The sequence below is a fragment of the Marmota flaviventris genome, chromosome 17 (assembly GCF_047511675.1).
Source record: "Marmota flaviventris isolate mMarFla1 chromosome 17, mMarFla1.hap1, whole genome shotgun sequence".
Taxonomy (NCBI): Eukaryota; Metazoa; Chordata; class Mammalia; order Rodentia; family Sciuridae; genus Marmota; species Marmota flaviventris.
The window spans coordinates 41,569,164-41,593,585 of NC_092514.1; the positions used below are offsets into that span (position 1 = coordinate 41,569,164).

At 45.2% G+C, this 24,422-nt stretch overlaps 3 protein-coding genes and 1 long non-coding RNA gene across 18 annotated transcripts in view; 2 read left to right on the forward strand and 2 right to left on the reverse strand.

Annotated features, from left to right (window-relative positions):
- The window catches only part of Ggnbp2 (gametogenetin binding protein 2), a 34,418-nt gene extending 33,875 nt beyond the window's left edge, over window positions 1-543 (reverse strand). For all 5 annotated transcript variants that reach the window (XM_027950282.2, XM_027950281.2, XM_027950280.2 and 2 more), the window contains exon 1: window positions 369-543. The gene's annotated coding sequence lies outside the window, so the exon portion shown is untranslated. The remainder of the gene's footprint in view (window positions 1-368) is intronic.
- A 62-nt stretch (window positions 544-605) lies between these two features.
- Window positions 606-2,265, forward strand: LOC139702440 (uncharacterized). Its single transcript, XR_011705055.1, has 2 exons — window positions 606-693; window positions 984-2,265. It is a non-coding gene; the product is annotated as an uncharacterized lncRNA (long non-coding RNA).
- A 2,148-nt stretch (window positions 2,266-4,413) lies between these two features.
- The window catches only part of Pigw (phosphatidylinositol glycan anchor biosynthesis class W), a 34,208-nt gene continuing 14,199 nt past the window's right edge, over window positions 4,414-24,422 (reverse strand). The window contains exons 1-2 of one of the 2 annotated variants that reach the window (XM_027950287.2): window positions 7,596-8,057; window positions 4,414-6,627 (exon numbers count right to left, since the gene is read on the reverse strand). In XM_027950287.2, coding sequence (XP_027806088.2) covers window positions 5,103-6,617 — 1,515 coding nt within the window. In that variant the 5' untranslated portion in view covers window positions 6,618-6,627; window positions 7,596-8,057 and the 3' untranslated portion in view covers window positions 4,414-5,102. Of the gene's footprint in view, window positions 6,628-7,595; window positions 8,058-24,422 lie in introns of those variants that run through there. The other variant, XM_071603561.1, reaches the window with a different exon arrangement.
- The window catches only part of Myo19 (myosin XIX), a 28,716-nt gene continuing 12,439 nt past the window's right edge, over window positions 8,146-24,422 (forward strand). For 6 of the 10 annotated variants that reach the window (XR_011705053.1, XR_011705051.1, XR_011705052.1 and 3 more), the window contains exons 1-13: window positions 8,146-8,354; window positions 9,022-9,125; window positions 10,376-10,521; window positions 13,623-13,761; window positions 14,125-14,273; window positions 16,015-16,128; window positions 17,750-17,882; window positions 18,535-18,604; window positions 19,158-19,260; window positions 20,113-20,209; window positions 20,327-20,403; window positions 22,257-22,347; window positions 22,750-22,921. Coding sequence is in view for 6 of the 10 variants with exons in the window: in XM_027950270.2 (XP_027806071.2) it covers window positions 10,510-10,521; window positions 13,623-13,761; window positions 14,125-14,273; window positions 16,015-16,128; window positions 17,750-17,882; window positions 18,535-18,604; window positions 19,158-19,260; window positions 20,113-20,209; window positions 20,327-20,403; window positions 22,257-22,347; window positions 22,750-22,921 (1,157 nt within the window). In the remaining 4 variants the exon portion in view is untranslated. Of the gene's footprint in view, window positions 8,355-8,652; window positions 9,126-10,375; window positions 10,522-13,622; window positions 13,762-14,124; window positions 14,274-16,014; window positions 16,129-17,749; window positions 17,883-18,534; window positions 18,605-19,157; window positions 19,261-20,112; window positions 20,210-20,326; window positions 20,404-22,256; window positions 22,348-22,749; window positions 22,922-24,422 lie in introns of those variants that run through there. The other 4 variants (XM_071603560.1, XM_071603557.1, XM_071603556.1 and 1 more) reach the window with 4 other exon arrangements.

Below are 24,422 nucleotides of genomic sequence, written 5' to 3' on the forward strand. Positions count from 1 at the left end.
TCAGCGCCAAGTAGCACCGGGACCCGCCCCCTCGCGCCGCTCTGCCTCCCTCCCCCCCGCCCGCCGGCCTCCAGTCAGGGTCCAAAGGAGAGGCGGAAAGGATCCGCTGGCCCGGGGGCTTCCCTGCCCGTCACTGGAGTCCAGGCTCCAGGACTCTTAACACCCGGCTTCGGCTCCACAGCCCACTCCCCGCTTCCCGCCGCAGGGATGCCCTCAGCCCACAGCTGACCCTTTCTCCCCTCTCGCTGCGCCCCGCCCAGTCAGTCCCCAGGCTGCAGTTGCCCAGCGCGACCCCGCCCCTGGGAGGGGTCGACCCCGCCTCAGCTCTGCGGAGACGGGGTGGGGGCAGGCCCAGACCCTTTCCTCACCCTTCACGGAGGAAGGTTCCCGGTTCTGACCTTCACCGTTTTCGCGGTCGCCTCCCTGACCCCCACTGCTCCCCGTTACCGGCTGACGAGGCCCGCGTCAGGGCCGGCCGGGGAGGGAGCGCGGCTCCGAATGCCGTTTCCTCTCCAGGCTCAGTCAGCCGCTCGCGCCACGGGGAGTGGGGGAGGAAGGAGGGGGACATGGGGAGGGTGGAGCAGGGAGGGGCCCAGAACTCCGGGCGGGGCCCCGCCTCTTATCGCGAGACTACAGGCCGCTGTTCTCTGGTCGCTGCCTTCGAAATCCTCGCAGAGGAGACGATATGAGACGGTGGGTGCTCCCCGAGTTTAGATACTTAAATAAACCCAAAATAGTGCTGGTACGAGGATTATGTAGATCTAAACCTCAGTCCCCTTCTGCGCGGTACTGGGAACAGCTCTCCCCGGGGCCTGGAGTAAAGGGAGCCAAATGTAGCAGACTCCAGGCCGACCCACGGGTCGAGACCCAGTGAGGACTTGGGTAAGTGGTAAACTGAGGCTTCCTTGGCCAGCAAAAGCGGACAACGACAGTGAGGGAAAGCAAATGGGCGCTCAGAGACAAACTCTGGCCTTGGTTTCCAGGCTCTTGACCACTAGGTCGCCTTCCACGACAGGAAGATTGGAGGAGGAAAGGGCCCTGCCAACCCTGATTCATCCCGGGCAGCCGCATTACTATTTCACGGACTCATCGAAATCCTGCCAGGGGGTGAGGAGTAACGAAAAATACTCATGTGCTGACAGGTTTTTTGTTGTTGTTGCACTAGAAGCATATTAGACTGGACAGTGGCTTTTGTAGGTGGCCTGGCCAAAGGAACTAATTAAGCTGAGTTAATGTTAACTTAGGGATTCCCTTGGGCAAAGTACCGGTGATGGCCAAAGGCCCTTCCCTTACCATCTTCCAGAAGCAGCCCACTGCCATGTACTCAGTTCCTACCTTGCAGTCATTAATGCTTGTTGTAAAGCCAGAATAGTTGTTGGGAAGTATCTTGCCTATGAAAGTCTTGATGATTTTTAAGGATAGAGCCATTTGCTACAATTACAACTGATTAATCTTTAGGACAGATCTATGCGTCCTGGTAGAATGAGCTAGAGCTGTTACTGATCTTTAAAAAGTATTTTGGTCATCACACGAAGTCTAAGAAATTCACAACAATAAAAATACCCCATAATGCATCCTTAGCCATGTTGACTTAATGACATTGTGTGGTCACTGTTAAGGTAGGTGACATAATAAACTGGAAGAACCATTGTTAAGTCCCAAAGGTATTTTATACCTTCACCATGTTAGGAAAGAACAGTGGATCATTAGCTTAAATCCATTAAGCATATAGGATGTGAGTGTGGCTTCAGACAGTTAAGAGTACATAGTCAAAATTTGGACATTTTTAGAGAATCGTGTTTTATGTAAAAACATTCAAGAAAAATATTGTGGCTTTTCTAGAAGTGCTCCTTTAGACACTACCAATTAATGTTAAACTTCATTTGGATTATGTTTGAGAATGAAAAGCTGAAGATGTAGTAGCCAATTTTAATTATGTTCATTACTAAACACACACCAGATACTAGCAAAAAAAATGATAGTTGATTAGAATACTTTGTATTGTTTTCACTGATATCTACATTGTTTGATGTGGTAGTAAATGTCAAATACATTTAAATTACTAGTTGTCCAATTCTGAGGATTTATAAATTTTCTTTTTCATGAGCTGACATTAGGAGGATATCCTGTCAAAAATAGAAACACATGCAGGGTGCAGTGGCAAATATGTGTAATCCCAGCTACACAGGAGGCAAAGGCAGGAGAATCACAAATTTGAGGCCAGCCTCAGCAAATTAGTGAGACCCTTTCTCAAATTTTACAAAAGGGTTGGGGATATAGTTCATATGCTAGTGGTAGAGCACCCCTGATTGAATCCCTGGTACTGCAAAAAGGAAAGAAAGAAAAGAAACAATTTCCCTTAAATAATTTTTAAGGAAAATAATATTCACAAGTTAGAATGTAAGCTCCTTGAAGGCAGGGTCTTTGTCTTATTTTCTGTTTGTATCATAAGCATCTATCCTGATACATTAGAACCCAGTAAATCATTGCTGATCTTTTTCTTCTGTAAACTAGAATCAGGTATGTGGCTTTGCATACCAATTCTCATTTTTATAAATGCTATTTCATTAGCTTTTTCTTACATGACTTTCAGAACTGAAAGTGTGGTGGAAAAAAACAGTACACTTTGTTCTTGTATGATTCAGTATATGTAACAACCAAGATGTAAACTGAAGCCAGAGACTGAGACAGGAGGAATGCAAGTTCAAAGCCAGCCTAAGCAACTCAGTGATACCCTGTCTCTAAATAAAATATAAAAAAAGGACTGGGGATGTGGCTCAATGGTTAAGGGACCCTGAGTTCAATCCCCAGTACCAAAGGGGAGAGGGGAGACCTAAACCTAGAGACATGTAAGAGCTAGAAAAGTATGAAGGACCAATTAGTGAGAAAAAGAAACAGACCAATTATAAAACATACTCATAAAGTTATAACTTACTTTAAATTACTTTTTCTAAATGAGCAAATAATATGGTTGAGCATTTCTCCCCTCCTCTGATTGCTTGAACAGATAAATTGTGGAGTATTGGCTCTGTGACATAGTTAGCAGGAAAACCAGTCCCCTTTCCTAGTCCTGCTTAATTTACATACTGTAATATTGTTGATTGAACTTCAAAAGTCTTACTTTTTAATTGAAAATAAAATCTGGTTTTTATTTTAATAGCTCTATAACTATTCCACATACTGATTTCTTTTGGGGAAAATTCATCTCAATAATACATTAACTCCAAATGTAATCGGTTGTAATTAGCAAATATAAAGTGCCACCTTAATGTTAAATTAGCCATACATGTAACAATTTGAAATGAACTAATAGTATGATAGTCACATTTAAAACATATATTAAAATAAATTTGGGGACTGGGGCTATAGCTCAGTAAGAGAACTTTCCTAGCATTCAAGAGGACCTGAGTCCAATCCCAAGCACTGTAAAACATTTTTTAACTAATTCCAGAAGCAACAAATTAAAACAGTGATCTAAAATTTAATATTAGGGGAAGTTCCAGCTGTTCTACACTATATAAATAATCCAAATTGCTTACCAAATATAAACTTCTTTCTGACCATCCCTTAGCTATTTTTGTAGTAGTCAGATTTCTACTTGAAAATGGAATTATAGGCAAATTGTAATTGATTTTTTGCCCCCTCTAAATGATATACATAGAACATTAGAACTGGAAACTAAGGATTTTTAGGATTCTTAAAATTTTAGATTTTGAGCATAGGTCTACTTGGAGTAGACTTATGAACATGACTCCAAATCTCAGACATTAGAACAGTATAACCATAGTTTTACTAAAGTAAACCAGGCAGTTGATGACTTTCACTTTTCCCACTGGTTCTTTTCCCTTTAACATAGTCAATGATCTTCCTTGCTACCTTCTCCAGCTCACTGCCCACATCTTCCCTTTTCTTGAGTTCCAGCCTTCTTTCTATTGATATGCTGGATTCCCTCCTCCTCATGGACTTTTGCTGAAAGATTCATCCTATCTGGAATACTCTCTGCTGTTTTACTGTCCCCCACACCAACCCCATCCCTCAGACACAGATAAATTTATCCCACACATCAACTTTGATTCCGTACTAAATGGGTTCTTGGTTTGATACTCAAGGCCACCTATACTTTTTTTTAAAATCACTTAACAGTTCAGTTGTTTAATGTGTTTTCCCCAACTACATTGCAAGCCCCAAGACACCAGGAAATGTTTTATCATTGTCTCCCAAGCACAAACTAGGCTAAAATATTTGAAAGCAAAAATTGTTTCATAATTATGGTGCAAGCTACATCATACAATATAGTCTATTCTTTGGAGCATTTATTTTCTGATTTCATAAGTATTTGATTTAAACTTCTTATTCCTAGGCTTTATTAAAAGACTAAAGTTAAGCAGTAAAGGAGTATTGACAGTCCACAGCTCATACTGAAATATTTTAATGTAAACATTTCAATTAACAAACACTATAAAAAGTAGTACAACCAAAAATAGACTGGCAAATGCGAAGTTTTTGGAAAATAAAAGTTCTCACTGTCCAATCTTCCAAGCGTCAAAACTGTGAAGTTTCTTTAAAATACTGGCATTTAATAAATAAACTCTAACAAATCAGAAGTCTGTATTTCTTCCTCATTGGTGTTTTATGTAATTTTGAGATGCATTAATGAAGCAGCCAGGTGCAATGGTACATGCTTATAAACCCAGCTACTCAGGAGGCTGAGGCAGAAGGATCTCAAATTGGAGCCCAGCCTAAGCAACATAGAAACCCCATCTCTAAAAAGTACAAATAAAAAAAATATAAGCCAGGCATGGTGGCACATGCCTATGATCCCAACTTGGGAGGATGAAGCAGGAGGATCACAAGTTCAAGTTCAGCCTTAGCAACCTAGCAAAACCCCGTCTCAAAATTTTAAAAAGCACTAAGGATGTAGCTCGGTGGTAAAAATGTCCTGGGTTCAATCCCCAATACAAGAAAAAAAAAAACTTTCATAGAGGATTGGAATTCTTTATAACAAAGTATGATTAAGACTGGGTTGCTAACAGCAGATTTTCTCCACACTTATTCTTCCCTATTAAAATCATGTTGCTCAAATATCATCCTGTCACTACTGATTACCAAAATTTTATAGTTTTACCTTGCAAATTAAGTAAATATATAATTAAACAGTTAGTAAACATATAGAGTTTGAGTAAAAATAAGGCCCATGAGGTACTGCTGTGTAATGTATCTACTGTTAGGTTGATCAGACCAGTTGTTATATTTGACAGCAAGAAAAAAATCAGCTGGTTTCTGTTCAGAGCTGTGATTAAACAAAGACTGGATTCTTTTCTTTCAGCTTCTGGGACTAGAGAGTCTGAATGCTTTTTATTTGTAGAAGATGCTTGGGTAAGTTTCCAAGAACATGGTACTAGAGCCCCTTTAACTAGAAATTTGGCAAAACTCAAAATTATATCACTCAATACTAAAGAACTAAGAAGGATCAGGCTAGAAGCAACTATCCACACACAAAAGGCTAAATTGGCCATTCTTCGGGACACTGCTTCTACATTTACTTGAAGTATGTAGAGAGAGATGAAGAGGCTAATAGCTGCTAGTAGAAGACAACATGCTACTTTGAACCAGTCTTTTATATGTGTTCTATTCTTAAGAATATGTAACCCTGTTTGTACGCCAGCCATATATATCGCCACATACCCCAAATTAGAGATTATTCCTTCTCGGTTGGCATTTAAGAAACCAACCCTTGAGCCACTGCCATCAGTGCCATATAAAATTAACCTCCTCAGGGGGGTAAAGTCAAGGGCTAGCTGGTATAACATGGCAATGCTGACTGCCACCATCCAGGATTTATTTAGGGGAATAATCATTAAAAGCAATGATGTTATCAGTTTCACAACTATTATGGTAAAGAAAAAGTTCCAGTGAACTCCATACTCAGTTAAATGTTCCTGATAGCCTATGGATTTTATAACAATTAACCGTCCTAGTCCCAGGAAGAATAATGGCCAAGAAGAGTACAATGATTTTGTAACATAATAAAATCTGGACCCTTTGGTATATTTTCTCCTGACCTCTGGACAAACCATTGCAGTCCCAAAAACAAAGCTGCCTACTCCCAAATCCATTGCCCCTGTTCCATAGAGCTCAGTTTTGGCAAATCTTCTGGGAAAAAGTGGGAAGTCCACAGCCAGAATGGCAATAGCTGTAAATATACTGTTAATTACACGGTAATAGGTAATGGCTGGATTGTATTCTGATTCTAGACTGATTTTCATGAATTTTTCAAGGATTTTCTGGGCAGGCATTCTGGCATAGCAAGTTCTCCTTTGGTAAATTTGATAGAGCAGCAGCCCTCCGCAACAGATCAATATAGTGATATGCTCAGGAAGGATAATTGAAGGCAAAATGGTCAAAGTGTACACCAGGGGAACTATTAAGACAACAAAGTCAATGAAGAATCGAGTTCTCCAGGTATGTGAAAAGGAACACAAGTGCTGTGAGAAAATGAGCAGAAGCCCTCTGCACAGGATACAGAATGCAGGAAAGCACAAGCCCTGGTTGATTTCCAACACGCTGGTTCCATTGAGGTTACTGACAAAAGCTTCTTTCATCTGTTTTTGAGACATTTTTCCCTTCCTGTGAAAACAAGAGCAAAGATATAGAATTGTGGAAAGCAACATTCTTCAGAAATCGGCATACATATGTACCCAATTTAATTTTACTCATTTCCAGATTTCAGAGCCAAACTTTAGGCCCTAGTGATTTCAAATCAGGTGCAGAACCTAAGACTTGTGATGATTCCCCTTCCAAGGACTGTGGTAAGTTGCCAACATGGATGCAGTAGGATAGGCATGTCATACAAGAGAGAAATTATTGGTGGAAAGCTCTTCTCAGTATACACTCACAAAGGTGAACTGGGGATCAAACTGTAAGACTGGCATCAAAGGCAGAAATTTCTAGGACAGCGCATAGTACTCTACACTGTTTAATGAACATTGTATACACATGACTAATCACTTTAAACCACAGGAAGAGGGAGAGAAGCTGTAAGTACACTTTGTAGTTGAGGTCACTAGTTTCTGTTGAGAACCTCCGTACCTACAGCCTCTGGAACAAAGGGCGAGACTTCCTGAGCCCCAGGTTGCTCCTTCCCTCATTTAACGGGCAGCCATATTTTCAGGTTAAGATGCATCACGCTGCATATACAAGGGCTAGCTGCTGCTTTAAAAAAATATATATTTTTTAGTTGCAGGTGGACACAATACTTTTATTTTATTTTTCTGTAGTGCTGAGGATCGAACCCAGGGCCCCACACATGCTAGGCAAGCGCTCTACCACTGAGCCACAACCCCAGCCCTAGCGGCTTCTTTTTAAAGGCATAAAGAACACCTCTCTGCCACTTATCAACGTCTCAAAGGTGGCACACTGGAAGAACACTTTTGTTCGCCAAACACGAACCATATTAATTAAATGGTTATATGCGCGCATTAAAGCCTGTCGGGTCCTGCAACAGTATCACCTTAACCGGTCCGAATCGGTCAGCCTGCACAAGTCCTTTTCCTGAGAGACGCCCGCCACCGCCATGCCCTGCCCTTTTACCTCACCTGCTCCAGGTGCTGCAGGCGTCCCTGCAGGAGGGTCGTCCGCGCCGCCAGAGAAGCAGGCTCCCATGGAGCCCGCTGCTTCCGCCTTCCGAGCGGCGCTTCCGGCCGGGGCCTACTCTTCCGAGCGGCAAATTCCGCGCGGCCCAGCCGGATGTCGCATGTTTCCCCGCCCCGCCGGCTCCCTACGCCTGTCCTCTGTAGGGCTTCTGTAGCCCAGACACTCGAGTCGTGGCCATGGGCGGGTCAGTGAGAGGAGCGGGAAAGGCGCGTGATGCGCCTCATCCCGGCCCCTCAGACCCCACAGCGAAGCCCTGTCAGGGAAATCGGGTTCCAGGAAACCGCGTGACGCTTGGCTACGGCGACCTCCACCAAACGGGCCCAGGCACACGTGTTCCCCATGCCCAGACCCCCGGAACGGAGGCTGCCGTAACACCCGCTTCTACTCTAGGGTCTCGAGTAGTCCCTGGTGGAGCCCGCAGGCGGGACCCCCCAGGCCACGTGCGCCCCGCGTCGCGTGTGCGCGCCCCGCCCCAGGGGAGGAGCCGGCGGGCTCCCGGCCACTTAACCAGAAGAGCCGCGGGCCGGCTGCGATCCGGCGGTGCGGACTTTCTCTCCCAGGCTTTTGCTCCCGGCTTTCCTCCCTCCCGCTCCTTCCTTCCCTCCCTCCCCTCCCCTCCCCGGGATCTTCCCGCCAGCCCGCCCGTCCTTCCAGTCGGCCCGGGCGGGGTCTGCACGCTCGCCAGTCGGGCCGTGGGATCGGTGAGTGCCACCCCCAGCCCAGATCCGAAATCTCTAGCGGCCCTGAAAGGTCAGGGAGGCCAGTTTTTCCTACAGGGCCATGGTAGAGGGGGCATCTTCCCCTCTCCTCTCTAAATCGCCGTTTTCTTTCCATCTTCCCTTTTCTTTTTGACATTCTCGTGTCCCAGGAGGAGGCAGCCCAATTCTCCCGGTCCTTGCCTAAAACAAGGACCTTTCACGGTCACTTTCCACCTTGCCTGCGCGGGGCGGGGGAGGAGTCCCAGCACTGGGTCCCGGCGCCTGCTCCTCTCCCAGCCCTATCCAAGCACTGGGGAGGGGCGTTTGGTCCCGGGAGGGGTCAAGGGAGCCACGCCCTGGCCGAGGTTGCGTCCACCTTCGTGGGAAGGACACACTCTGCCGGTGCCAGGTGCTTTCGGCGCGGCATCTTAGCCGTGGCACCATGGGCATATTGGCCAGTTCCCGCCAGGAACCTGGGGCGGGGCCAACTGGTCTCTCAAGACCCTTACTCAGCTGTTCTCCGCGGCTGCCCTCCCACTGCTCTTGGAGCCAAGAAAGAAACTGAGGCTGGATAGGAGGAGGAGCTGGTGATCAAGTTGCCACTTGCCTTGACTTGGTGTTTCACCTATTCATTACTCCCTTCTGCCCACTGTGGTCACGCCCTTTTCAGAAATTCGTGGTAACCACGAACTGAGCGAGCGAGCTGAAGCAGCCCGCAGAACTGGAGAAAACCGCTCTAATCTGACGACTCCAGCTAAAAGCTGACGCTACATGGTAATAACCAACATTTGCTAAGTGCTCTCATAGGTAGTAGCTTATTTGAGCCTTAAGTTAGCACTGTGAGGTCTGGATATTATTATTATTTCATTTTGCAAATGAAAATAATAAGGTAGCTCTTGTGATCTGCAGTAGTGGGGTTGTGAGCTTTGGATTCCAACCCCACACCCTGGTATGCTCCCCCAATGGAGCTCTCTCAAGATGAGCTTTCAGTTTAGGGAGCTTTGTTCTCCTTGAGCCTCTAGAGACCTGTGCCTGGCTGTCTCTTGGAGGGGTACTGTCAGTGTTCAGAGTAAAGGTGTCCAACATAATCATGCTGCCCCTTTCTACCCCTTTTTCCAGTTTCCAAGGAAGTCTCTATCTCTAGGTTCTTTGAAATTTAGATGTATCCAGAGCCTTCAGAACTCTCTACCAGGATTAATCCTTTCCAGGTGCCCCTTATCCTCATCTATTCTTGTCCGAGGTATTGAGGCCTGGGAAATTCCAAATCTGAAGATAATTTACCTTTCTTCAGAGACTGACATAGGCCTAGCCTTATAACACTCCTCTCACCTTGAAGTTGACACTGATTCCACCTGAATTCTACCCAATTAACATTATCAACCCTCATTTGCAGTGCTAACAATATTTATCCTCTGTGTGTATTCAGATTTGCACTTTGAATGGTGCTTTCAAACCATGATTTTATTGACCTTCACAACCACTTGTGATGTATCCCTATTTTCAAGTTGGGGGTTCCAGGTAGGTATTATAGTTTACCCAAGGTCACACACCCAATGAAAATGGCTGAACTGTGATTTCCCTTTCACATAGCAGCTTTTCTGGAGCTTCAGGTGTTGACTCCAGTCTCTCTCCTCCGTACCAGCTGAAATTGGATGTTTCCATGTAGGGTGAAGAAAATAGGGCATGAGGCTTTCTGACACCCACGTATCTTCATCCTCTGTGGCATACTTACCCAGAAGATTTACATCCCCACCACAACTCTAACCCTAAAGCTGTAATAAAACTGGCCCTGACATTTTACTAGAAAGGAAGCATCAGCAGTTAGCCTGGGGAATCTCTGGAGGCTCTCATCAAAGTTTCTCCTGTTCCCTAATTGGCAAAAGGAAAGGACAGACTCTCACTCTCTGCCCAGACCTGCCCTGGTTCTCATTTGATTCCTCCTCCTCAGAGGGAAGAGAAGGAATGAGTCACCCTGGAGAAGCTCTCATCTGTGCGTGGCCCTTGTCTTCTCTCTCATGCCACAGACTTTGGGATGACTTCTCTGAGATCCCTCCAGACCTGAGCCCTTTGCTAGAGCCATGCTGGTGGCCCAGTGACCAGGTGATTAGCACTCCGTGTGCCTGCGACCCAGGACCCTGGCTCACCACAGTGAAGCAGGATGCTCCAGCAGGTAAAACCTCAATCTTTTGTAACCCAGGCCTTTGCACACTTAAGACACCTTCCCATCTTTTGTTTGCCCAAATGAAGCTTCCACTGGCCTAACCTGGAAAAACAGGAAAGATCCCTTGAAGGCCTTTTTTCTTTTCTGTCTTCAGATAGTATTCTAATGCTTTTCCTGATAACTCATTTGAATCAGTTCTGTTATAGTTTTTAGTTCTTTTCTTTAGGGACTCCTTAGGCATTTTGGTGAACAGAGAGGGAATCCTGAGAGATGCCTCTACCAGCATGTATTGTTGAAGAACAGTGGAAGCCTTAGGCTTTCTCGGAGTGTTCTTTGAGACTGAGTCTTAATAAGAAGGAATTAGGTAAGTGGAAAAGGAAAAGAAGCAGTCCAGGCAAAGGGATTAGCATGTGTAAAAAATGTGGGCAATGACTGTGGATATACAGAAGGATTCTGATTAATGGATCATGGGGTGCATGAAACCTCTTACTCCAGGCCTCTGCTTCTCTGAAAAAGCTACTGTCACCTCTGGCCTATAGGATTCCAAATCACCCTTCACTGTGAAGCATCTTCTCATACTAGTGTCATTCTTCATATATAGTTCCTGATCAGAGAGAATGACAGAATATATTTGCTGAAATTTTGTTTTATTAAGTGTTGCACAGCACTAGACTGAGGCAGATGTTTAAAATGGTACCTGTTCAGGAATTTATGGTCTAGTGGTGGTCTAGGTAGATAAATGCCTGAGACTCAGCAATATAACCAAGTGTGGGGCAGGCCAGCCAAAGAAGCTGTAGTAGATACTGCCATTTGACCTTTCTGCTGTTTGGCTCATGAAACAGGCTTGAAGTTTGAAAGAAGCAGGCAGGACCGTTGTCTGCTCTGGGTTTTTAATTTTTTTTTTTTTTCCATTATTAAAAAGTAGTAATGGGCCAGGCACAGTGCTGCATACCTATAATCCCAGCAGCTCAAGAGGCTGAGGCAGTTCAAAGCCACCCTGAGCAACTGCAAGGCACTAAGCAACTTAGGGAGACTCTGTCTCAAAATAAAAATGGCCAGGGATGTGGTTCAGTGGTTAAGTGCCTCTGGGTTCAATACCCAGTACCCCCCGCCAAAAAAAAAAGGAGTAATGTTCACTGTAACCATTCTAGCATCTGCCCTGTGTTGAGCCGTTGTTGTGTGCTCAACACTTGTAGGCACTGTGCTACATGCAATTTTGTTTAATTCTTAATAACATCTCCATGAGAAAGATATAGTATTATATACTATACAATGGTATTGTATCCCAATTCTGGTACTAAGACTCCAAGAAGTTAAATGTCTTTATCAGAAATTTGGAAAATAAAGATAAGGAAAAAGAACATTAAAATTGTCCATAAGCTTAGAGATAATTAACATTTAGAGACTGTTCTAGATTTCCCCCTCAAGTATATATATATTTTAAAACTTATAAGGTATTGTGTTTTCTTGTAACCTGCTTTATTTCATTGTATGGTGTTCCAAAATTTAAGCAGTCTACCCTCTTGATGTTGTGATTACTGTCCATTTTTTACAATCATAAATTCTAACTAGGAATGGTGGTACACGCCTGTTAACTCAGCAAATCCCTTTCCTTCACTACGGCAAAAGAATTGCAAGTTTGAGGCTAACCTAACCTCAGCAACTCAGAAAGACCCTGTCTCAAAATTAAAGGACTGGAGATTCAGCTCAGTGGTAAAGTGCCCATGTATTCAATCCTCAGTACAAAAAAAAAAGAAAAAAAAAAAAAAAGACATGTATAGTTTTAGGGCCCTTGCTCTATTGCCTAATTAGAAGACCAACCTTTATAACAATAACAAATGTGTCATATTTCAGATGCCTTTCTAAACACTTTTCTATGTTTATCAGTATCTATGAGGTAGGTTCAGTCCCCATTCCATTTTACAGATAAGGAAAATCAAAATGGAAAAAGTTTAAGAAACATAAGATTGTATAACTACTAAGTAGAATCAGGATTCAGACCCAGGTGATCTAGCTTTCAAATGCAGGCTCTTGATCATTTTACTCCACTGCCTCTGGTTGGATCAGAGCTTCTCATAACTTATAGCTATGTTTGTGAGTGAGGTTTTTTTGTTTTTCACTAGAGAGAGGGGTTTGCATAGATTCAGCTGTGCTGACTATGTTACCCTAGAGGGAATGAAACTGCCTTGCAGATTATGGTGGGCCCAAAGTTCAGAGAACTGGCAGCATCTTTGGAAGAAACTCATTGCTGGGCTTCTCAGATGAAACTTGCCACCATGGCTTGACTCCCTGAGGGATCTGAACTTCTGGGGCTCACCAGTCTCATTGGAAACCCACACGTGTCATGTCACAGACCTTGTCCTTCAGAAGCAGATTTCAGCCAAGGGTCTGTCTTCTCCTGCCACTCCATCCTTTCTATTCCATTCTTACCACCACCCTCCGCCAGGTGACAAACAGGAATGACAAGGGAGGAAAGTAGGGAGATGAAACATGGAAAGTGTTGGCATCAAAGATAGGCAAAGATAGAGCCTGTTCCCCTTGGTGCAGGTTCTTGACCTGTTGCAGCCTTCTGAGCCAGGCATCTGCTCAAGCAGACCCAGGTTGGAGGGAACCAATTCATTGACTAGGCCAGATTTAGTCTCAAGAGGCAGGTGACGAAGGCATGAGGCTACTTTTTTGAATGGTCTCTTTAAAACAAGGTCCATCCATGTTCATTTGTCTTTCCATACTCCTACAGCAGCCCCTCTCTGGCTTCTCCAAACAGACTCAGTAAGTCTGATACCATAGAAGCTGACTTGGCTAAAGCTTTTAGCAGAGGAGATAGCATAGTATTTATTGAACATTTACTGTATGCAAGGCCCTGACTAAATGTATGTCTCCTCTTCCCCAGAGCCCTGAGTTTGTTTTACATTATCTACAAATAAAGGTTTGGCAAGGTTAAGTAAATTACCTAGTTTCATAGGACCAGTAAGTGGCATAATTGAAATCTGAACCCTGCTAGACTCTGATTGTAGAGTCCTGTTATTTTTCTACTCGGGAAGCTCTCAACATATTAGCTGCTAGCTGGTCTGAGTCCCAGCTCTCATGGTCCTTACATTGTTCTTTTCCAGTTGAATGGCCACAGTTCCAGCTCTCATGACCAAAGCAGAGTGTCCCTCAGAGAAGACATACAAGAGTTCCTGAGTGGGGAGGCCCCACTGCACCAGTTAGATGACCTCACCAAGGTGAATCCTGTGACACTGGAGACAGGTATGGGCCTCCCTCTCCTGTAGAGTGCAGTCTCCAATGGGCAGAGGTGCAATGAGAGTATCCAGCACAGCTTCCCCAGTTCAGACCAAGACAAGCAAGGCTTCTGACCTGGAGCCAGGCAGGCCACTCCAGACTTCTGCCCAGGGGAGCCTGGCAGCTACACCTGGGCTCCCCAGGGCAGGCTTGGTCCAGATTTGGGGCTCGTCTTAATTAGATCTTGTACCTATTCATCAGGGAGTTACTAGGATCTAATAGAACTTGATTAATCACAGAGGGAGGGCTGATAAGCAGATGTGGGTCTGTCTATGTGTGTGGAATTATCTGTATTTGAGGCAGACTTTGCTAAAAGTATCTCCACGTCAGTTCTAAGGTGCCTGCAGGCCCGGTACATGGTGGACACATTCTACACCAATGCTGGCTGCACCTTGGTAGCTTTGAATCCCTTCAAGCCTGTCCCTGGGCTCTACTCTCCAGAAATGATGAGAGAGTACCATGCTGCATCTCAACCCCAGGTAAGGCTCAGCTGTTTCCTATGGCCTCAGGGCTCCTATGAGCCTATCTGCAGATAGGCTCTTAGACCTATCTGCAGATTCCCCATCCTTATCTATCTATTTACCAGCCATATCGTCATTCAAAACTGGGTGCCATGGCTCTGCCCAACAGGCACTCTCAGAAATTTGGACACAAAAGAAATGACTATTGAAAGAAGGTATGAGTTGGGGAATAAATATTTAGCTAAATTTGGAACCTAAAATAGGCATATAGATTGGAGGATGTTTTTTCCCTTAATTTTGGGTTTATTCATAGGAAAGGATTTTCAAAGACATATATTTAACTAACCATCTTTTTAGAAAAGAATAAAATCATACACAAAAGGATTGCCCTAGAAAATTCAGCCCATGTTTATAATAATAAATTATTTGGGGAAATGGAGGGGTGGGGGTGTAAACAGAGAATGGGCTCCTTGTTGTTAAAGTATTTGATATGTTCAGGGAGAGGCAAGAACAAACTTACTGGCAGGAGGGAGGCTGTGGGAGAGAGGCAGTAGATGAGAGTAGGACTAGGAGAAAGTGGGGACTGTTTGTAAAGAGTCTGAAGCCCACAGCAGGCAGAGTCCACATGGCTGCTTCATCTGGGTGGAGGTAAGACTGCAAACAGAGCCCACTGGGGAAGCAATTACTCTGGGAATTGAGTTCAGGAAGGTGACAGGAGGCAGAGAAAACAGTTGGAGGCTTTGTAATAGTCCAGATGAGAGGTGGCTGGGACAAAGACTGGTGGCTGATGATAATTCTGAAAGCATCCTCAGTGCTCCTTCAGGAGGCTGTAAGTGACCATTGCTGGCTGGACTGGCCAGGCATCATGTAGATGGCTAGGCTCTCCAGAAGTTCATGCATGGGGAGTCATCCAGGTAGAATCCAGGGAAGTCTGTCCTGATATTAAATACTGTCATCGTTGTCTCAAAGGGAAAAGTCAGGTCATGGTCTGTTCTGTTTCCCCAGTACCCAGCACACTGAGGAAAATTAATAGTTGTTGAAGGAAAGGAGAACAATGGTTTTGGAATTCAAATCACATGGAAATACTTACTTACTGAATGGCCTTGGAAGGTTATTTAATTCCTCTGAACCTCAGATGCCACATCTATGAAATATTAGCTATTCAATCTTACTTATGTACAGATTTCTTAGTAACTTGTAAGAAAGTTTTTTGGTTTTTTTTTTTTTATAGATTACAAAGTACAATAACATAATAAGCAACAGAATAAGACAAATAAAACAACATAAGGGCCAGGTGAAGTGGTGCACACTTGTAATCTCAGCATCTTTGGGCGGCTGAGGCAGGAAGATCATAAGTTCAAAGCCAGCCTCAGCAACAGTGAGTTGCTAAACAACTTGGTGAGACCCTGTCTCTAAATAAAATACAAAATAGGACTGGGATGTGGCTCAGTGATCAAGTGTCCCTGAGTTCAATCTCTAGTACCCCCCCCCCAAAAAAAATAATAATAATAATAAGATGGGAACATAAAGTGTCAATGTCACTGACTGCTAACTGCTTGAGACCAGCACTGCTTCCAGGCAGAGAGAATGTGAATGAAGTCACTATAGAAGTTCCACAGTTGGACTTAACACTGTTAAATCCAGGAAGTTTTTCTGGAGAAAGTATCCTGGCATTTCTGTTGGCAGCCTCCCCATCTCAGCCATCATTGGCTCAACTACTTCTTGAAAACACATGACCATTCCCTTTTTGATGTTTCAGAAACTGAAACCCCACATCTTCACTGTGGGTGAACAGACCTACAGGAATGTCAAGAGCCTGATTGAGCCAGTTAACCAGTCCATTGTGGTCAGTGGAGAGAGTGGTGCTGGAAAGGTAGGAGGACCACTTTTCTACCTTGTCAACTCATAACTGTAGAGAGGCAGTGGTCTTTCCTTGTGGAGTCATTTGCTGCCTTGTCATTCACAGATAGGCTGGCCAACACAGAGAGTCAGTATACCATAGTGGGTAAGCATTGGGCCAGAATTCCAGAGACAGGTTCCAATGCAGGCTCTTCTACTAGCTCTGCTGTCACCTGGGGTAAAATACTTTCCCCTTCTTCTTGAAGTTCTGTGCTAGCACTGAAAATAAAGTAAGCTGATGGGAATTCCAGTATAATGGTTATGGGCACATCAGAAAGGTTCTTAAGCCAAACTGGCATGTTGGCGCTTGCTTGTAATCCTAGCAATTTGGGAGGCTGAGGCAGGAGGATAGCAAGTTCAAAGCCAGTCTTCTCAGCAATTTAGCAAGGCCCTGAGCAACTTAGTGAGATCCTGCCTCAAAATATAAAAAGGGCAAGGGTGTAGCTTAGTGATAAAGTACCCTAGATTAAATCCCCAGTATCAAACAAAAAGGTAGGGGGGCTTTAAGCCAGGCATGGTGGTACATGCCTATAATTCTAGCTATTTGGGAGACTGAGGCAAGAGGATCACAAATTTGAGGCCAGCCTCAGCCATTTAGCATGGCCCTAAGCAATTTAATGAGACCCTGTCTCACTAAAAAGGGTTAAAGAGAGGGAGAGAGAGAGAAAGAGAGAGAGAATTTTAATATTTATTTTTTAGTTTTCGGCGGACACAACATCTTTGTTTGTATGTGGTGCTGAGGATCGAACCCTGGCCGCACACATGCCAGACGAGCGCGCTACCGCTTGAGCCACATCCCCAGCCCCTTAAGTCACAGTTTAAAAAAAAAAAAAAAAAAAAAAACTTTCTACAAAGAAAGCTTCAGGCCCAGGCAGCTTTACTTGTATTCACCAAACATCTAAGGAAGAAATGTTACTAAATCTACCCAAAGTCTTTCAGAAAATAGAAAAGAGGGAACATCTCCAGCCTCATAGAAAGATCTAAAGAATTTGCAAAAAACAAAAATCACTACTACAGCTAAAAAATTATAGAGAGTTTAGTGAAATGATAGGACATGAGGTCAATATATAAAAATCAATTATATTTCTATGTCCTAGCAACAAATAATTGGAAATTTAAAGTGAAAATTTACCTCATTCAACTGATTGAAACTAAAGAATTTTTATACTTGGGCTGCCTGCATTTAATCAGAGCTCTGTCATTTACTGATCTTTAATAAATTAAATTTTTTTTAATTCTGCAGTTTTATCATTTTAAAAACATGTGCATAATTATATCTGTCTCTTTAGGGTTTGTAAGAAAACACAGAAAACCGCTGTAGTTCAGGGCCTCCATGGAGTATTCAATATTAGCTGTGACACTGCCCAGGTCCCCTCATTCTTAGTGCATTCTCTGGAACTGAGATGCACCCTCCCATTTCACAATTATAATAATGCATTGCCAAGGCCAGAGCTGAATTCAGTAGTCATTCATTTGGTCAGCAACACACATAGTGGTTCTTAGAAGAGCATTCTTCTTCTTAGAAGAGCCTCAGGCAGGCTTGGTAATAGGAAAGAACATGGACACAGCTCCCATGAGCCTGTTTTTTCCTGCAGACATGGACGTCCCGCTGCCTGATGAAATTCTATGCTGTCGTAGCTACCTCACCCACTTCCTGGGAGAACCACAAGATTGCCGAGAGGATCGAACAGCGGATCCTGAATTCCAACCCTGTCATGGAAGCTTTTGGTGAGTTTAGCAACCTCTGTACTATACTTCAGTCCCATTTCCTCTCTAGGGTTTGCCACCTGGCATGAAGAGGAACACTGCTCTAAGACCCTCTCTGGGGGTTGGAGGATGAGTGTATTCTTCACTGCCTTGGACCCCCAGCCTTCTCCCAGTTCCCCCCAACCTCCTTCCAATAAAGGGGATGTCATTTGGTCATCTTGCCTTCATCCTAGACACATGTAACAGTGTTGAAGAAGACCTGGTGACTCATCTAGTCCAAATCCTATCTTTCCATTCAGTCTCCAGATGGTTTAAAGGAGATTTGTCTAAGGAAGCATAGCTATTGGTGTCCTTGATGAGACTGAAGCCCAGATGATATATCTTGCTGTCTGAAGCCAATAATGACAGTGTGTTGTTTTTGACCTCCCTTCAAACAAAAAAAGTTCCTGATGCGTACGCTTGCTCATTCCACCTCCTTGCCAGGAAATTCTAACTCTTCTGCATTTTGCTTGCCAAGGCCTGAGTGCCCTTTCCCTAGTCCTGTCCCCCATGATGTAGAAACCAACAAAAGGGCTTTTAGGTGACTTGAGGATGGGCAGCCATGCCCATCCTTTTGTCCCTTTGGGAACTCTAAAACCTAGGGGAGTTATGCAAACATAGGTGTTATTTGTAGGGAATGCATGTACACTGAGGAATGACAACAGCAGTCGCTTTGGGAAGTTCATCCAGCTCCAGCTGAACAGGTAATTACTGTTGCCTCCTTGGCCCTGGTGGTGGGGGGGGTGAGGGGACTGGCCAGGGTTTGGAAACTGCTGGGGCTATCACCAGCCTTGGCCACCTCTCTGGGCAGAATTTATCATGTATGTGTATGAGAATATTTAGGATCAATAAACTCTATAGTGATCTTTGAACCTTGAGAATCATAGTTGCTCTCACCTTAGGAACTGGAGTGGTGTTCTTGACATGGCCTTTGTATTCCTTGGCTTATAGCCTTGCTCAGGGACTTCTAAATAAATTGCTACCTCTTTGGGCCATAACCCTGAGCTTTAAGCTACAGCTTCTGCTCATGCCTTGGGATGGGACAAAAGCCATATACAAAAGCCATGGCCCTGCCCACCTAAGCTAGATGCAGGGGAAGTTCCCAGAATACCTAAGGACATTCTAAGTGGTTCTCAGCCTACTAAGAAGAATAGGTTGGCAGGGAGTTGCTAGGTGGCAGTCTGGTACACGTTAAGTGCTGAATAGATGGCTATTGAATAAATAGACAACTAATGGGCTCCTACCTTTTTGTGCCAGGGCCCAGCAGATGACAGGAGCTGCAGTCCAGACCTACCTCCTAGAGAAAACTCGTGTGGCCTGCCAGGCTTCCAGTGAGAGGAACTTCCACATCTTCTATCAGGTCTGTGCCAAGAGGGACCTATAGTGCCCACCTGCAGGGCAGGGCTGGGTCTGTCTCCAGGTCTCCATAATGTTCCATGCCTGGCTCCTTCATCTGATTTTTAGTAGTGCTGCTTATTCCTCAACTTTTTCTTTTTTTTTTTTTTAATGTACTAGGGATTAAACTCAGGGGTACCCTAATACTGAACTACATGCCCACCCCTTTTGTTTTTTTGTTTGTTTGTTTTTTGTGTTTTGTTGTTTTGTTTTTTGAGACAGTCTTGCTTAGTTGCTGAAGCTGGCCTCAAATTTACAATCCTCCTGAGTAGCTGAGATTATAAGCAAGTGCTACTGTGCCCAGCTTATTCCCATAAACTAATATGGAACACTTCTGCTTCATATGAGACCTGGGCTTCCAGCACAGTTTTGGCTGAAGAGTATGTTCTGCCTCTTTGTCAGACTAGAAGATTTCAAGGTAGTCTGTTTTTAGGGAACTGTGTCCTTTACTAGAATGAGGCTTCCCTAGACTTGTGCCCCTTTACTAGACCCCAAAGTATGGATTGGAAGTCTCCTTGTTTTAAGAAAGGGAGCATCCTTAGGTAGAGAAGTACCACTCCAGTCAAGATAGGGGTTCACCAGACAGGAGCTGTAGTTCTTCACTGAACTAAAGGCTTTCCCAGAGCAGGATTTTTTGTGTGTGTGCATCAGATGGGAGATATCCAGGATGACATTTGCTTCTTCTTTTGTTCTCATTCCTACCCTGGGCTCTCTCAGTTTTGTGACATTATATCCATTTCTCCTATTATCCCAACCCCAGGCCTGTGGAGCCTGGGCTACCCTTGCACTCCCAGTTCACCTACCCACCCTTCCACAGATATGCAAAGGAGCCAGTGAGGAGGAGAGGGTCCAGTGGCACCTCCCCAAGGGATCCACCTTCTCCTGGCTGCCCAACCCAGAGAGGACTTTGGAAGGTAAGTGGAGCTTCACTCCACACCCTGGATTAGCCCAACAGCACATGCCCACTCTGCACAGGGTCTGCTTCCCTTGCCCTCCTGCTGCTCCTGCTCATCACTGGGTTTCTTTTTCAGAGGATTGTTTTGAGGTGACCAGAGAGGCCATGCTCCATTTGGGCATCGATACCCGCACCCAGAACAACATCTTTAAGGTCAGAAGAGAGCCATGCTGCTCATATTGGCAGAGGTGCCAAGCAGCCCCTTCCATAGCATCCTTCCCTGGACTTGAAACTCTTGCCTTTCCCTGAACATCTAGGGCTTTGGGCCCTACCACATAGTCTCCAAGGAGCCAGTCGGTCACCTCTCCAGGGAGATGAGTAGTGGGGCTAGATGGCCATAGAGGACAGGATAGTACATAGTGCTTGAGTACAGAACATAGTACAGTGACCTATGTGACCTAAGATGGCTTGGGTCAGTTATTACTGCAGTTATGAGAATAGAGAAATAATCCTACCACATGTTTGTCTTAACAATTTAAAATTTAAAAATCATAATCATACTTCTTAGCTCACTTGTTTTTTTTCAACAGTGCCTTGTGTGTGGAGATTATTTTCATTTTACTCTTAAGAAAACCAGAGAGGTAAAATGACCTACCTAAAGTCAATATCACTCTGTAATAGAGTAAATTTGTTTTTTTGTTGTTTTTTGTACTGGGGATTGAACTCGGGGGGCACTCGACCACTGAGCCACATCCCCAGTCCTATTTTGTATTTTATTTAGAGACAGGGTCTCACTGAGTTGCTTAGCACTGCGCTTTTGCTGAGGCTGGTTATGAACTTGCGATCCTCCTGCCTCAGCCTTCTGAGCTACTGGGATTATAGGCGTGCCCTACCTGTCATAAATTTATTCAGACATAGTAATTCCAAAGTCCAGCCTTTGTTTTCCTCTCCTCTCTCCACTCCCATCTCTGCTCCTCCCTCTTGGTCATGTGCTAACCCCATGCGTATCCCCACAGTGGCTTCCTCCTACGTTCACCTTTGCTGACAAGACTGACTGCCTCCCTCCCCCTCACATCCTCAGCCCCCAAAGCAAGAGAACAGGCTAAATAGGATAGGGGGACAGCAGGGACAGAAAAGCTACTTCAGGGAGATGACAGTGCAATGGAAATTGACTACCTCCAGATGGGGGCTGCTCAGACAGGGAAGGTATTATACCCAGTATGGACACTGCCAGGTAAGAGGCTGGAGAGAAGGACATCATATGGGAACAAGACCAGGAGTGGACAACACTAGGAGTCCAGGCAGGAGTGCTGCTGGTTTGGGGGTGTATCATATCACCCTCTACCACAGCCATACTGCCCACTGGGCATAACAGTTCTCACCTGGATAGGTTGTGGCCAGTAGTAAAAGGAGGTGACTTGCCTAGGAACGGCAGAAAGGGCCCTTTTCTTCTAGTCCGAGGGTTTTAAAGTTGCTGGGCCTGGAGGGGTTTTCTTTCCATAGCTCCTGTGGGTTTGTCCATGTATTTGTGTTCAAAGGCAGAAGGGTGGCACACACTATGGAGACCAAGATCTCAGCTGCTCTCCAGGATGGGAATCCTAAACCCTACAGGGCTGAGAAAGGGCCCCAGGAAGCCAGAGCCAAGCCCCCAGCAGACACAGAAGTAATCCTGGCCTATAACTGACAATCAGTTTTCCCACACAGTCTGGTTTAGAGAGTGGAGGACAGAGGGACAGGTGGTTGGTACACATGGGGGCCCACTGGCTGCTCTGTGAAGCATCTGAAGACAGACGCCCCCCTGGGTTCTAATCCTGCCTTTCCCCCTCAGAGTATCCTTGGGCTTAGGAGTCAGCCTCTCCCACTCCATCTCTCCCATCTCCAGCACATGCATCATCATAGCACATGCCTTCTAGGGCACTGGGAAAATGGAGGTGATGCATATACCTTGTACAGATCATGGTTGGGTGTAGTCGAGAGCTATTCTTCAGTCTTGTCCTGATTATATTCAGAAGGAGGGCTCACTTCAGTCCTCTCCTGTTTCTGACCAACCCTTTTTGCCCCCTCAGGTCCTAGCTGGACTGCTGCACCTTGGCAATGTCCAATTTGCAGACTCAGAGGATGAAGCCCAGCCCTGCCAACTGACGGAAGAGGCCAAGTGTGAGGGGCAAGGGAACAGGAGAGTAGGGTGGGCCCTGGCTAGAAACTACAACATTGGGGGTTAGGAGGGAAACTAGAGGATGGAAACTGTCTGCTGTAATCTACTCCTCACCCTGTCTCTGGGGAGGTGGACATGATCATATCCATCTTACGGATGAGAAAACGAGAGTAAAAGGGTCTAATAAAGTCATTGTTCCACAGATGGCAGTGTGGGTGGGGATATAGAAGTCCTGGGTTCATGTCCTGTCTCTGCCACTTATGGAGGCCTTTGGCAAGTCTCTTTGCCTGTCAAAGCCTAGGTCTCCTCTATCCAGTTGGGTGAGTCATGGTTCCACTGCGAGGACTTCACAGTGCTTCGTAGTTTGAAGAGTGGTTTGCCTAAGGAGGATTTGCCTCTCCCAGGCTCTGTCAGGACATCAGCCTCGTTACTGCAGCTCCCAGAGGACATGCTGCTGGAGACATTGCGGATTAGAACCATCAGGGCAGGCAGGCAGCAGCAGGTGTTCCGGAAGGCCTGCTCCCGAGCTGAGTGTGACACCCGCAGAGACTGTCTGGCCAAACTGGTCTATGCACGGTGAGCAGTTACAAATGTTGGACCAGACACTGGTGATAGGCAGTAGATGCAGGCACAAGGTTGGGGGGTGTCAGATAAAGCAGACTGGTTTCTCAGCAGGGAATGCCTCCCATGTTTTTTCACTTCTGTTTCTGAGGGTTGAAGGAGAGTTTGCCATATTCCTGACCTCAATTCAGCTACAGGAGCTTGCTTTGTCATGGGCAACAGGCAAGGAAAGCCTGCTTAGCTGTCTGCTGGCAAAGCGGGCCTCAGAGGTGAACTGGCATCTTCACAGTTCTAGGTTTAGAACGTTGGGTGGATAGGTTCCACTCTCTTCTTGGACCCTGACACTTAAGACCTTGTGTTACTTATCTGGGGAGCTTGATAGATGGTGGTAGAGCCAGAGGCTCAGCCCACAGGTGTGGGCAGCACAGTGGGGAAGGTGGGCTCCTGGCCTTTCCCAGTGTGTTACATGAGCATCCCCAGTCCCGGGCCATGTGGTCAAGGACGGTCTCACCTTAGGCTCTGAGAAGCTTCAGGGTGCCTTGTAAGTTCTTCCAGGGACCCAGAATCCTCTGAGATTATGGAATGAATATATATATATATATATATATATATATATATATATATATATGCACACACATGCATTTGGGACCTCAGGCAGTCTTCTGGAGAGAGGGTCCCTGTGCTTTCCATGAACTTCTCAAAGAGCCAAGAGCCTGAGAAGCACTATTGAGGGAAAAGATCCTCTGAATTGAAAATGGTCCCCAGTAGCTGGGCCTAGACTAAAACCATTTCAACAAGAGACTCAGATACCACTGCCTCTAAGAGAATTTCAGGTCAGTGATTTTGAAAACCTTTGCTTTACTGCAAAATGAGCAGTTAAAATGTGAAGGTCACAAAGTGAGCTCCTAACCATAGAACATTTTACACATAGAAACCATCAGTCATTGCAACACTAGGTTATTCATTTTTAGCAGCTCAAATGGGTGTTTAAAGCCCTGTTGTAAAAGAGGATCTGTTTACTGAATTGGGGGGAAAAGTTGCAGAGCAACTTTTAAGAAAAACTGTAAAGAAGAAACCCTGAACAGTGTTGTACATGCCACCATCTTCTACAGTAACCTTACCTTCTCTGGGTTGGTGATGGTTCCAGAAGGAAGATGCCATTGTTGGCCTTAAGTCGCTCAGGGTCTGCTTGTGCAGGACTGAGCTGAAGGATGTGGCGGGGTGTTGAGTTCTTGGCTCTGCAGGTAGACTTGGAATTCTATGAACTCAGTTCTTAAGGAAGCCCACCTTGGCCTGCCCAATGGCCCCTTCTAGTCATGACACCAACTGGTGTCAAGACATGTGACTGATGCAGACTTGTGCCCTGTCTGTCCTGGAACCTAGCTTGTCCTGTGCTCTGTCTACTGGGAAGACAGGCCAGGTCTGTGTGTACCTGGGAACATGCATGTCCAGAGTCTCTATCTATAGTAGGTCAAGACAGGATATGCAGGAAGATGATTTTTAGCCTTTGGTCTAT